Source organism: Bos indicus, chromosome 5, assembly GCF_029378745.1.
Source record: "Bos indicus isolate NIAB-ARS_2022 breed Sahiwal x Tharparkar chromosome 5, NIAB-ARS_B.indTharparkar_mat_pri_1.0, whole genome shotgun sequence".
Taxonomy (NCBI): Eukaryota; Metazoa; Chordata; class Mammalia; order Artiodactyla; family Bovidae; genus Bos; species Bos indicus.
In genome coordinates this window covers 65,293,114-65,306,548 of record NC_091764.1, presented here as the reverse complement: position 1 = coordinate 65,306,548, position 13,435 = coordinate 65,293,114, and the positions used below count along the sequence as shown (strand labels likewise).

The 13,435-nt window shown below is 37.0% G+C and overlaps 1 protein-coding gene across 2 annotated transcripts; it reads left to right on the top strand.

The window, feature by feature from the left end:
* The first annotated feature begins 399 nt into the window (after positions 1–399).
* On the top strand, positions 400–11,831 carry ARL1 (ARF like GTPase 1). Of its 2 annotated transcripts, XM_070789612.1 has the most exons (7): positions 400–620; positions 1,722–1,867; positions 2,800–2,937; positions 4,827–4,908; positions 5,792–5,903; positions 8,607–8,785; positions 9,508–11,831. In XM_070789612.1, exons 3-7 carry the CDS (start codon positions 2,847–2,849, stop codon positions 9,536–9,538), a joined length of 495 nt encoding a protein of 164 aa, XP_070645713.1. In that variant the 5' UTR covers positions 400–620; positions 1,722–1,867; positions 2,800–2,846; the 3' UTR covers positions 9,539–11,831. The 2 variants fall into 2 exon arrangements, with proteins under 2 accessions (XP_070645713.1, XP_019816728.1); XM_019961169.2 differs by lacking the exon at positions 1,722–1,867 and having other exon boundaries at positions 401–620.
* Positions 11,832–13,435: the final 1,604 nt, after the last annotated feature.

Genomic DNA, 13,435 nt, shown 5'->3' with positions numbered 1-13,435 from the left:
GGCTCTTCCTATCATTACTATGTAGTTCTATTTCCTGATCCAAGAAAGGAACGGGGGGAAATCAGATAAACTCCGCAGGGTGCTTCTGGACCAGGAATGTCTGCTACGCCGCAACCTGCGCCCGCACCCAGTCAGACAGCCGTATCCAGACGTGACGCGCATTCCTGGTTGGCGGATTCGTCATTTCTTGGTGTCAGAAGTTAAAATGAAAATTCGAATCTATATACCTCGGAATCCCTTCTTGTCCAAGAAAACAGAAGCAAGAGCAACCGGAGTCCTTGAATCTTTTTTTTTTTTTCCCTCTAGTGACTTCCACAATATCTACACCCTGTTTGCCGGGGACTTGCGTCGAAAGCGACGACGCGGACGCTCAGGCCTCGGTTTCCAGCGCGCAGTCGCGGCGGCCCCTAGCTCCCGCCCCTGCCGGGAGGTCCGACGTGGAAGTTGGCTGGCTGACCAAGCTTCCAAAGAAACTGTCTGGGAGCCAAGAGTCCGAGCCGGATCCGGAGCGCAGGCCTAGGCTAGGGGAGGTGGCGGCGCCGAGACTCGAATAGGAGTCGCTGCCGAGGTCGGGGCCAGTCTCTGACAGTGGACGAGGGCGGACAGGCGGTTCATCATGGGTGAGAGATCTGAGAAGGGAGCCTGGGCGCACCGAGAGGCCGAGGCCGAGGGGACGGGTTGGGGAGAGGAGGAACAGAGGGGCAGGCCTGGGGAGCCCAGCTAGCGTCTCAGGGAGCTGGTTGCTGAGGACTTCAGTCACCTTGGCTCTTCACTAGTGTGCGTGGACTCTGCCTCGAACCTTCGCTTCCTGTCTCCCCGCGGCGTCAGGGGTGGGTTACCGTGGGTCGGTGAAGTTTTCCCTTAACTCCTCGGACCCAGCGCCGCTTGCTGGGCGGAGCTGGTCTGCGAAGCTTGGCAACATGTCAGTCGCAAGTTCGCTAAGGTTTCTTGGGTGAAAGATGAGCTCTGACCTTGTAGTGGCAGCTTGATACTCTGTCCCTGGTCGCTGAGACAGCGTCAGTTTAAAATCCAAAAGGTGTTGCTCGTAATGTTTTATTGCCAACACGGCATTTATCTGCTTGCCTGTAACTTTTTCTGAAAGAGAGGAATAGGGAGGGGGAAGTGGGCAGGGAAGGTATTACTGGTCAGTGATGACGTTTTGAACTCAATTTTTGGAGTGCTAATTGAGAGAGCTACATTGTCGTCAAGCATCAGGTAGAGCTTCGCTCCCCACTGGAGCCCAAATGAAGGTGCAGATTTTTTAACTTGGTCACAACTCTCCAAGTGATGCAAATTCTTTGGGTTATTTAAATACCTCGGCTATTTTCTGGGGAGTTTCCATCTTGCTCTGAAACATCAGAAGCGCCTTCTTGTCTTTTTGCATAACCCTTTCAGTTTTTTTCCTACTGCCTCTTTTTAACCTGTAAGAAAGGATTTTGTCAAGTCACACTCCTTATGTTACAAACTTTCAAGGTTCTCTAGCGCATGGTGGATTCATTTTTCCAGACTTGTAGTTTTTAATTTTTTCATTTCTTTGTAAAATAACCAGGTGGTGTTTGTGAGCATCATTTCTGTTGTCAACTTTTTTATATTGTTAGTGTAACTTTTTTTTAATCTTTTCAAATGTCTTTTGGTAAGAAAGGGCCAGAGTGCTTTTATTGGGTGGGGAAGGGTAATTAAAGAAAGAACTTATTTTAAAAGAGCTTCTTGTTTGATTGTAGAAATAATAAAGATTCTGAATTTTCACCTCCGTCACTCTTCGGGGTTATTTTATTTAAACACACATCAACAATTTAATCTATTACTGGGAGGCCCTGCTGACACAGAGAATGATTTTAAATTTTAACATTTTTTCAGCTGTATTGAGGTATGAATGACAAAAATTGTATATATTTAAGGTGTACAGCATGATATTTTGATATATGTATACATTGTGAAATGATTACCACATTCAAGCAGATTAACACATCCATCACCTTACAGTTACCCTTTTTGTGTGTGTGATGAGAACACTTTGAGATCTGCTGTCTTAGCAAATTTCAGGTGTACAATATGTTATTAATTAAATATAGTTACCATGATGTTCATTGGATCTCCGGAACGTATCTTCTAATGAAAGTGTGTACCCTTTGACTGACACTGTCTCATTTTCCCCACTCTCCCAGCATCTGGTAACCACCATTCTATTCTCTATTCACAAGTGCTTTTGTATTACACAATACCTTGTGTATAGGAAGCTTTCTGGGAATAGTTCATGATATGCTGAATGTTGCTTTATTACTATTTTTAAAATGTTTTCATCAGAAATAATTTTTGTTATTTTTGGCTTCTGTCTCAATTCCTTTGCAAGTTACATTCCTTATGGAGAATTCTCAGTGATTGAAGGTACTTACGGTACTGCTGTTGTACAACAATAATAATTGCTTTTCATGTTCAAGGACTTCATTGTCCCACTGTCATTCTAATTTGCCCTCTTAATTTCTAGGGGTAATGAGGATATCACATTAAGCTATCCATATTCTCTTGTTTAGAAAGTAAGCTCCATGAGGGGAGTCATATTTCTCTTATTTTTGAGTATATCTTCTGAGCCTGCCTAACATAGTATCCAGGACATGGTAACAATCAGTAATTACTAGTTTGATGTTGAATGATGTGTTTCATTGGAAGCAATGTTCCTATGAATGGAGGAAAATACTACAATGTTATTGAATTTAGTATAGCTTTTAAAGATCAAGATTAAATGTTTTGTGGATCTAGTTCGTGAAGTGATATTGAAATACATTTTTGTTATTTTCTAAGGTGGCTTTTTCTCAAGCATTTTTTCCAGTCTGTTTGGAACTCGGGAAATGAGGATTTTAATTTTGGGATTAGATGGAGCAGGAAAAACTACAATTTTGTACAGATTACAGGTTGGAGAAGTCGTGACTACTATTCCTAGTAAGTGTTGGTATGATAAACTAATCATAGGATAGGGGCTTTTGTTTTCCATTGAAAAAAAACTTTATTTCTGAATACGTATGTAATGTAATTAATAAGATTTGTAGACTTCTATGAGCATAATATTGATAACATTTTTTTCATAAATTTACGGACAGTTTGGTGTAATTTATGAACCCCTGTCCATGGCTGGGTTCTGCTGTTTAGAGTTGTTTTAAAAGTTGGGTAGAGTTAAGCTACAGAATATCATTGAGAGCCAGTATCTTTATTGATAAAATGAAGATAATAAATATTCATCCGCTTTGAAAATAAAGCCAATGAATAAGGAAAATGAATCAAGTATATAAAATACTTTGTAAATCTGAGTAAAGAATTATCAGTATGTTGATACTAAGTTATATATATATATACATGTACAGTGTTTTTTTTCTGTACTTGTTATTTGATTAAGATTAGTTTTTTGGTTTTTTTTAAGTAATCATATTGATTATTTTTAAAGATCTGAGTTGAAGAGACTGAGTGTTGAATTAGTCTGGAACTTAAAAATATCAAGAAAAGTAACACCTTTATTGATATCTTAGAAAAATATTCTTCAATAGTACTAATTTACTACATAAGAAGACTGTTCTGTTACTTATACTATTTTCATTTTTTTGCTCTGAAGATTAATATACTTAATAGTTTGTAGAGTTTGCTCAAGAATGTCTTTAAGTTACTCCGTCACTCAAGGTATTTCTATTTAGTACCTATTTAAACTTCCAGATTAAAAAAGAAAAGTCTAGCTTTTACAAAAGAACTTTTTGAACCATGTCATCTGTTACTTCTTGCTACCACCTTCAAGAAATTTCAGTTTCTTTGGTTTTTGGTTCTCAAATCTCCCATCTGTGCTGCAGTTGAGTCATGGTGGCCGCTGTGGTGCCCATAGCTCAGTGGATTGCGTTTTAGCAAATGTGGTTTATATACCATGTTCTTCTCTGCAAATAAACAGCATTTGTAATTGAGGTTGAAGATGATGATTACACTGCTACCTAATTCTGAGGGAGACATCATGAACTTGCTTTTTACTTTTTCACTCAGATTTGCTATAGTAATTTTTTTATACTTGCCATATATACTCTTAAGCATCGTTTACCAGTATAAACTTAAATCTAAAAAGTTAATTGTCCAATTATAGCTGTAAGTTACATTTTACTTTGATTTTTTTTTAAGTTTGTAAATTAGTAATTTTTATATGTATAGCTTCTAAGTTTTTTCAGCATCCTCTCCAGCTGCTCTGGATTCCTTTCATTGAAAGTAATGGTATCTTGCCTTAGGCATGTGATGCCAAGCTCCACCTAAGAAGGATGGCAGGGAAAGGGGTTGAGACTCTTCCCCTTTGACCATCTAGCTGTGACCTTATTGTGGATGAGCTCTTGAGGAAGTCTTCAGAGGGTCTGTGAGAGTCCCTGCCTTAGCGAACTCAGCCTCCATAAAGAGGTATACAGCCATTGCTGTCCCTTACTGAAGTTTAGAATCTAGGCTTTTATCCTATTTGCTACCTACCAAAATTCCATTTTTTGTAATACGTTTACAACTGTCCTTTCTAAGTATAACTTTCTGAACGCTTTTGTATGCCAGCGTTTAACATAATAGGATTTCCATTGAGCCAAGAATTATCTAATTGCAGAGGTGGCTGGGGGTTCTTATATACCCTGAAAGTGGGGTTGATCTTGCTTATTGTGGGGGGGTGTGTGTGTATATGTATAGCACAGCATACTGTCGTAAATGGAATAATATTTGAACTAATAATGTGATTCAACAATTACCACTAATTGCTGAAACTCAGACTGGACGCTTTGAAGACAGAATGTATTAGTCTTCATATACTATTAATATGCTTTTTCTTCCAGCCATTGGATTTAATGTTGAGACAGTAACATACAAGAACCTTAAATTCCAAGTCTGGGATTTGGGAGGACAGACAAGCATCAGGTATGGTACAAAGGCCAGACCATTTTGTAGTATTGGGATCTTTATTGTTCTTTTAGGGCTAACAGCAGTAAATCAAAATATGTCTTCTTTTGTAATGTAATGGGAGCCACCTAGTTTAAAATGAGGTAAAACCATCTTATTCTCTCAATTAAAATCTGAGAATTAAAGATTTTTAATTGAAAATAATTAAAATCTATGGAAGTCAGTTTTTCCTATATCACTTAGATGAAAGTTTTTTCCATGAAAGTCTCAAGACCTGATTACTTCAGTAATTTTTAAATAAAAAGAATCCTCTAGTTAATTCTTGTCAGTCCCTTCCTCTGTGAGACAGTTTTGGATTTCATGAAAATACCTTTTGGGCCCACCATTTAGGACTAGATGCATTCCCCAAGCATTTTGCTGCCTTTTAACTCATTTTATTTCTTGAACCACTTTGGAGTCATTTGTTAATTTTAGCCATTTCTACTTCTTGTCTTCAGTGATCAATTTAAATCTGTTACTAAAATTATTTTTAAAGAACCCATTTCTCTTAAGGAGTTTCTAGTTAACGATTTATAAGATACAGTGCTCAGGTCTGTATGAAACATTTTTTCATCAGTACATTTAGTGATTTTATAGATTCTTCTCTCAGCCTGTAGTCTAAACTCATTCTGAAGCTCCTTGATCCTATGTTTTATCAATATTCTTTCTACCCATTCCCATCTGAGGGATATGATATATGTCCATGAGAAACAATCATTATGGCATTGATACTGATATGGGTGCGAAAGGATTGGCAAGTAATACACTTCACCCCACCATAGCCAAGTCCTAGCATATAAATTAACCTATCAGTTTCATCTTTCAAATAGTAATGTATTCTCCCTTTCTGAATTTTCTTTAGGCCATACTGGAGATGTTATTATTCAAACACAGATGCAGTCATTTATGTAGTAGACAGTTGTGACCGAGACCGAATTGGCATTTCCAAATCAGAATTAGTTGCCATGTTAGAGGTAAGAAAACTTTATTAAAATGTGGCTAAGTCATTTATATTTGCTTGCTCTTTTTATTATTTATTGTCACATGCAGAAATAATTAAAAGGGAAATAGGGGTCTCCCCCACACCCATGTCTTTAGTATCATTTTCTTTTATGCAAATTACTTTCTATTCCAAAAATACTGTTGGGGAGTGTTGAAGACAAAAAAAAAAAATTCCAGTCCTATAACTTCCTTTAAATTAAATTCCTTAATTTCCAGAAAATTGAGAGCTAAACCCTTTCTAAACTGAAGTGACTATTCTAAGTCACTTCTGTGAAGTGATTGTTTTTTTAATGTCTTTATTTCTGGTTGTATAATTTAGCATATGGGAGCAGATTTATTATATAAGTATATAAATAATAAAGTATATTTGTTTTAGGAACATTGAAGTTCAGAATGGATTTCTGGCACAATTCTGGCCTCTGTTTACCTCACCCAGCTTTATCATTTTTTTACTCTTCCCTGTGTTTACAGTACCTCAGCCATACCGGTATTTCTTTTCTTTGCTCACTGAATTTGTGTACCTGACACCTGGTTTAGGGTTTTGTACTTGCTTCTCTTGCTTGGAATTTTCTTTCCCCAAATCTTTGTGTTGCTGTCTTCTTGACATGTTTTATCTCACATGTTTCTTCCTCATAGAGGAGGTCTCAGTTATCTTCTAACCCTTTATCTTGCTTTATTTTTTGTAACTACTTACCATTTCTTTCCATTATTTTAAACATATTTGTTTACTTATGTATGCTTCCCACCCTAAAGTGTAAAGTTCTTTTGTTTACCTTGTTACCCCTGATGTGTGGAACAGTGTATAATAGCTCTTAACTAAGAACCCAATACATTATATTCACTGAGGTTTGTAAGATACTGATAAGCTAACTGAATTTAGAGGGTGCATTAAGTAGTCATCTAAAAGATTTTAAAATTGTTAAATAAGCTTCTCAAATGTACTAATGATTAACTTAATAATGAAATTGCCTTTGCTTGAGAAAATTAGATGTATAGGTTTCCTTTTCCCACTAAAACTATGATTCTGAATTACTCAATTATTAAATGTTTAAGTTCCAGGTAACTTGATTCCTAGTTAGAAGCAAAACTTAGAATATTTCGGACTTCTGAGTTTTTGGATGATTAACTTCTTAGTAGCTTCCAATTTATAAATTTCAACCTAAAGTTTTAAAGTTTTGCCTAAATTTTTTTTTTTAAACAACATAGCATTACATTTATCATAAGAGCTTCTTAGACCAAATTCAAAGTATAAGGAATTTTAAGGGACTGGTTAATTGCCTTGGCTATAACATATTTTTAAAATATAAGCTTTCAGTTCAGTTCAGTTCAGTCGCTCAGTAATGTCCGATTCTTTGTGACCCCATGAACCGCAGCACGCCAGGCCTCCCTGTCCATCACCAATTCCCAGAGTTCTCTCAAACTCACATCCATCGAGTCAGTGATGCCATCCAGCCATCTCATCCTCTGTCGTCCCCTTCTCCTCCTGCCCCCAATCCCTCCCAGCATCAGAGTCTTTTCCAATGAGTCAACTCTTCGCATGAGGTGGCCAAAGTACTGGAGTTTCAGCTTTAGCATCATTCCCTCCAAAGAAATCCCAGGGCTGATCTCCTTTAGAATGGACTGGTTGGATCTCCTTGCAGTCCAAGGGACTCTCAAGAGTCTTCTCCAACACCACAGTTCAAAAGCATCAGTTCTTTGGTGCTCAGCCTTCTTCACAGTCCAACTCTCACATCCATACATGACCACTGGAAAAACCATAGCCTTGACTAGACGGACCGTTGTTGGCAAAGTAATGTCTCTGCTTTTTAATATGCTATCTAGGTTGGTCATAACTTTTCTTCCAAGGAGTAAGCGTCTTTTAATTTCATGGCTGCAGTCACCATCTGCAGTGACCCTGGAGCCCCCCAAAAAATAAAGTCTGACACTGTTTCCACTGTTTCTCCATCTATTTCCCATGAAGTGATGGGACCAGATGCTATGATCTTCGTTTTCTGAATGTTGAGCTTTAAGCCAACTTTTTCACTCTCCACTTTCACTTTCATCAAGAGGCTTTTTAGTTCCTCTTGACTTTCTGCCATAAGGGTGGTGTCATCTGCGTATCTGAGGTTATTGATATTTCTCCCGGCAATCTTGATTCCAGCTTGTGCTTCTTCCAGCCCAGCATTTCTCATGATGTACTCTGCATATAAGTTAAATAAGCAGGGTGACAATATACAGCTTTATTTAGCTGTAATTCACATGGTATAATAAATTTTTATTGTATAAAGTATGGCATAAAAGAAATGGATTATTAACTTCAGTTCCCAATTCTCAAAATTGTATTGGATTGTTGTTAGGTTTTTTGTAGTATTAGGATTTGACTTGTGTAATCTTTCTTCCTAGAAAACTAAAAATTGTATTCATTCTTTAGGAATTAACTTTTAATTAATTCAATCAATATTTATTTATTAGTGATATAAAGTACATGTGGAGGTTGAATCAGGACTATTATATTAAAACTTACAGACACAAAACCAATTTGTTTTACCTTTGTACACAAAACTTCTAAATGGAGTAAAGAAATATAAAAAGGAGTTAGGAAATATGCTTTTAAAATAATAGATTTTTTTTTTCGCATGTCTTCCTAAACTCAGGAGAAAATTGATTAGAGAGTATTTTTTTTTTATTTTATTTAGGAAGAAGAGCTGAGAAAAGCCATTTTAGTGGTGTTTGCAAATAAGCAGGACATGGAACAGGCAATGACTCCCTCAGAAATGGCAAATTCACTTGGGTTACCTGCCTTGAAGGACCGAAAATGGCAAATATTCAAAACTTCAGCAACCAAAGGCACTGGCCTTGATGAGGCAATGGAATGGTAAGTATCATGTTTCCAGAAGCCATTTGAGGATTTGTGTGTATATACATTTGTAATTTCCCTTTGGTCTTAAGGATGAAATCAGATTACTTTGCATTTTGTCATATTAAGTTCCTCCATCCTTTTCTTCCACTGGTTTTCATGTATATCTGCTTTTGTTTTAGCCACACGTACTAATTATAGTTAGGTAAACCACCTCTCTGCTATATTTCGAGCTTTTTCCCTTACTCGGCTCACCCTCCAGTTCCTTATCCTTCAGGACTTAGGTTGAGGCTCTCTGCTTCTCAAGAGCCTTCCTATCTCCAGGCCCACTGCCTTAGCACACACACAGATGTCCTTGTCCGAGATCAGTGATAGAGTAGTAATTGTTACACTGTATTGTAGTTGGTTTGTGCATCTGCTCATTAAATTATCATCTCCTTGGGAACTGAGGCTAGTTTTCATCTCTGAATCATCTACATCTGGCCTGGCTATAGTAGCAGCCTGGAAAGTGGCTATTTGGTTGTTTTTGATTTTTCATTCAAAGCACAGAGTGAGAGCTAAAATACACCCTTGTGGAAATTGAGTCCATAACCTCATTCTTCTAATATAACCATCTTAACCTTCATCATTTAAAGTGCTTTGGAATTCATCTTCAGTATAAAATTTATATTTAAATGGTCATTCTCTATACCTGAAAATTTGAAGTTAATTTTATGAAACTGTTCATTTTCTCTTCACAGGTTAGTTGAAACATTAAAGAGCAGACAGTAATTCAGTCACTTTTGCTCCTCTGAAACGAAGACCACATCACATATCCCTTTGGAAACAGTTAAGTGTGCTCCACACTACTAAATGTTAAAGCTGTCTGATTGTCGGCATATACCGAACTGACTGGAACATTTGTAATACGTATTAAAACTAAGTGGTTGGTTGGAAGGGTAACTCATTGTGATTGAACCAACTGAATGTCTGCCCTATATAATGTAAAATATTCCCTCCTTGTTATCTTGTGTTAAGGTATATATTCTATTTGTATGCAGTTCTTATTCAGATACAGTCCTATTAAAGAATGTACTCTTAATGAGGAAAAAAACCCTCCGATTTTTAAATTAGTGGTTGCATCTTGTTTGTATTAACACTAATGAATATCTTAACTCAGATTTTTCCCTCTAAAATGAATTAGGTTTTTCCAAAGATTAGGCTCAACAGAGTAGGCCAAGAACCTAGCGTGGGTAATTGTAGTCTTCATTTGCTTAATGACCACTTTATGTAAGCTGTTTCATTTAAAAGCTTTTGGTTATAGGCATGAAATAATTATTTTGGTGGCTAACTTCACTGACTTATCTGTAATTATTATTTTATACTATTTATAGTTGTTTGGAAATTTTTTTCAGATTTGGACCTACTCAGTCAATTGGTACAGGAATCCTGCCATGTAGCTAGGACATCATTTTTACATCTTCATTTTTATGGACATGGACTCAAAATGCTGATAGACTGGCTTGACTAAAGTCATCTGCAAGGGAATCTTACAGTGAGATTTCAGGGTCAGACAGAAGCTTGTCCCATGAACTATAAATTCCTGGAAGTGCCAACATTGACAATACAACTTAATTCCTTATGTAAAATTAAGCTAATAGAAGTAGACATGGTACATTCAAAATAATGTCTGTAAATTTTTCCATACTAGTAGAGGTAGTAGAAATAGTCCTAGATGGTTATATTTGATTGAATTCACAACACATTAAACAAAATTTCATATTAAAGGAAATTTTTTGAAAACAAGACTTATTTTAAGAAGCATTGTAAAGGATGTTTTTTACTGCCTTTGGTTCTATCTGCCTGTAATTGAACATGTGACTTTGGTGAAAAGTCAAAATCTTATTTGATTCTAGAGGGAGAAAGTATTCCTGATTTTAAAAATTAGACTTACTGCTGCTAGACTACCAAAAACAATTATTTCCTAATGGACTTTTAAAAGGAACTTTACAAACAACCCAGTCTACAGTGAGACAGAAATGGAGACCTTAGTAATTACTAAAATTGGGAGCAATTTTTTTCAGGCCTTCTTCCAGGAGCATGTGTTCCCAGTGTACCGCAAAGTACTAACAGTATATAACTGACATCGTGTCATAGTTTGCAAGGCACTCCGGATGGGCAAACTGTCTTATTCATATACCTAATGTCCAGTATGGTGCCTGGCACATTATGGCACCTCAAAATATGTTCATGGTTAAAAATGGTAGGCTGTATGTTTGTCAGCTAGGAAAACAGTACATCAGCACTTTATACTTGGGTCCCTTTCTGGTCAGTGGCACATATCTCGTGTTAGACTTGTACCTAAATGGATAAGCACTCCCCAGTGGTTCACGAACACTGTGAAAACAGAAGTATGGGGAGGTGCAACCCTGGCAGGCAAATGCTGCCTGACAAATACCCTTGGTAGCAAAGGCCTGCACTTGGATGATCCTGATCCCTCTGGTTTGTCACGAAGAATAGGATGGGATAAATAGAGCATACATTGACATTAACCTGGTATAAATGAGAAGGTCCTTGTCTAGCAGCAAACAGCTGTACAAGTATGTTACAGGAGGTTGAATGTTTATATTTATAAAAATCTACTGAGTCTTGTTTCATGAGAAGCCTGAAAAGGACCAAACTTGAAATCAGAGCATATGAGTTCTAGGTGCAAAGGGCCACTCCATCAGTTTCTGTTTGGTTTTTCTTTTTGTACAGATAATATCAAAGGTTTCTTTTAGCGCTAACATTCTATTTTATAATTCTGTTTGGTAGTTGTGCTGTGTCATGTGATCAAATTTAAAAAGAGAAATTGAGAGTGGAATTCTATTATCAGAATACCTGAGATGCACTTTAAATTGTGGAAATGTAAGCTCCTTGAGGGCAGGGACCATACCTTATTTACTGTTAGAATCCCTTGCATCTAGTGTGGTGCACCTGGCTGGTACATACTTGGTACTGGGCTCTCAATAAATATTTACTGGAATAAATATTGATTAAATACTGATTAAAATGATTAAATATTAAAACAAAGCTGTGCTCAATATACTGGAGATATTTATTTTTCCTGACTTTGCCTTTAGTATTAATAACTTTTGATTTATAAATTTTTTATAAAAGCAAATACCTGCACTTTAAATCACTTAGAATTAGGTCTGCTTTCCAGGATGCCCCATGTTTATTGTTTTGGGATATTACAAACACCTTGCAAGTGTGAGAACTCCTGTTTGAGATACAAACTACATCACAACACAAATTGTGAAGTTCATGAATGTTTGAACATTTGATTCCTATGCCATATGCTGTAATATTCTAACCCTGTCACCATAAACAGCATGGGCTTTCAAGTCCTAGGTTTAATCTTGACTCTGCCACATTCAACCTGTGTCACCTTTAGCTAGATTATTTAACCTGAGATGAGATTCCTTATCTGTAAAATAATGAGTTTTAGGAAGCTGTCAGAAAGACTTAAATAAATGAGTTAAATAAAATGTAAAGTGTATGATGATTTTTCCTCCCCCTACCCTTCCAGATGTATTGGATACTAAAGAATATTGCTTCTGTTTAGTACATCAAGTGTAGAGAGGCAAAAGATACCACATGGTTGAACAACATGCCAGACTGTTTTCCATAGTATTTTAGAAAAAAAGGTTCCCTTTCTTCCACCACGCTTGCCAACATTTGGTATTGTCAGCCTTGTTAATCTGAAGGGTTCAAAATGGAGTTTCATTCACATGTTAATCTGAAAGGTTCAAAATGGAGTTTCATTCACATGTTAATCTGCATTTCCCCAATTATTAACAAGGTTAATACAGGAGTGACTCAAAAAAAGGACATAACTGATACTAAAACCCTACTAGCACAGGTTTTAGTCCTTTAATTTCTGGCGTGGGGAGACAGTGGTGTCTAGGGACTCCTACAGCCAAAGTGGCGGTTTTGAAGTTCATGAGTGCCACCACAAGGTGGTCTCAAGACAATGACTTACTAACCAATACACAAGTACTTTAATATTCAAGACCTGTTATAGCCTGTTATTTGGTAACTGGGTTAAAGGGCCTGTTATTTGGTAACTGGGTTAAGGGCCACTTACATTTCCTTTGCAATGCCTGTTTCTATCTTTCGCCACTTTTTCAACTGTATCATCTTCGTTGGTTTTTGGTATTTGTTATATAGCCTGGGTGCTATTAATCATCTATCAGTATAAGGTACATACCACGTCCCGGGTGTGTCACCTTAGAAGTTCTTAATCTTTATCACATCATCCCTCTCTAGATAGCACTTTTTGTCTTATTTTTCATTATCTGACAGGGCAAGCCCCTTACGCTCTTCTAAGAGTATCATGGCTATTTTCGACTTAACTATCTTCCATATAAATTTTAGAATCAGCTTGTTGGGATAATATGAAGAACTCCTTTGGGATTTTGCTCAGATTTGTATTTAACCACAGGTTTCCAACTGGAGACAAACTAGCAACTTATGATACTAAATCTTCCTACCCATGAATGTAAAACTCCATTTGTGCAGGTCTTTCTTAATGCTCAAGTGTTCAGTTCAGCAGTCACTCAGTTGTATCTGACTCTTTGCTAACCCGTGAACCACAGCACTCAGAGGGTTCCCTGTCCATCACCAACTCCCAGAGCTTGCTCACAT

What these genes read in the sequence shown, in the direction of transcription:
- ARL1 (XM_019961169.2), top strand. An exon ending in AGTCGTGACTACTATTCCTA is followed by an intron (nt 2,938 to 4,826) that starts GTAAGTGTTGGT and finishes TTTTTCTTCCAG; the next exon opens with CCATTGGATTTAATGTTGAG. An exon ending in CTTGATGAGGCAATGGAATG is followed by an intron (nt 8,786 to 9,507) that starts GTAAGTATCATG and finishes TTCTCTTCACAG; the next exon opens with GTTAGTTGAAACATTAAAGA.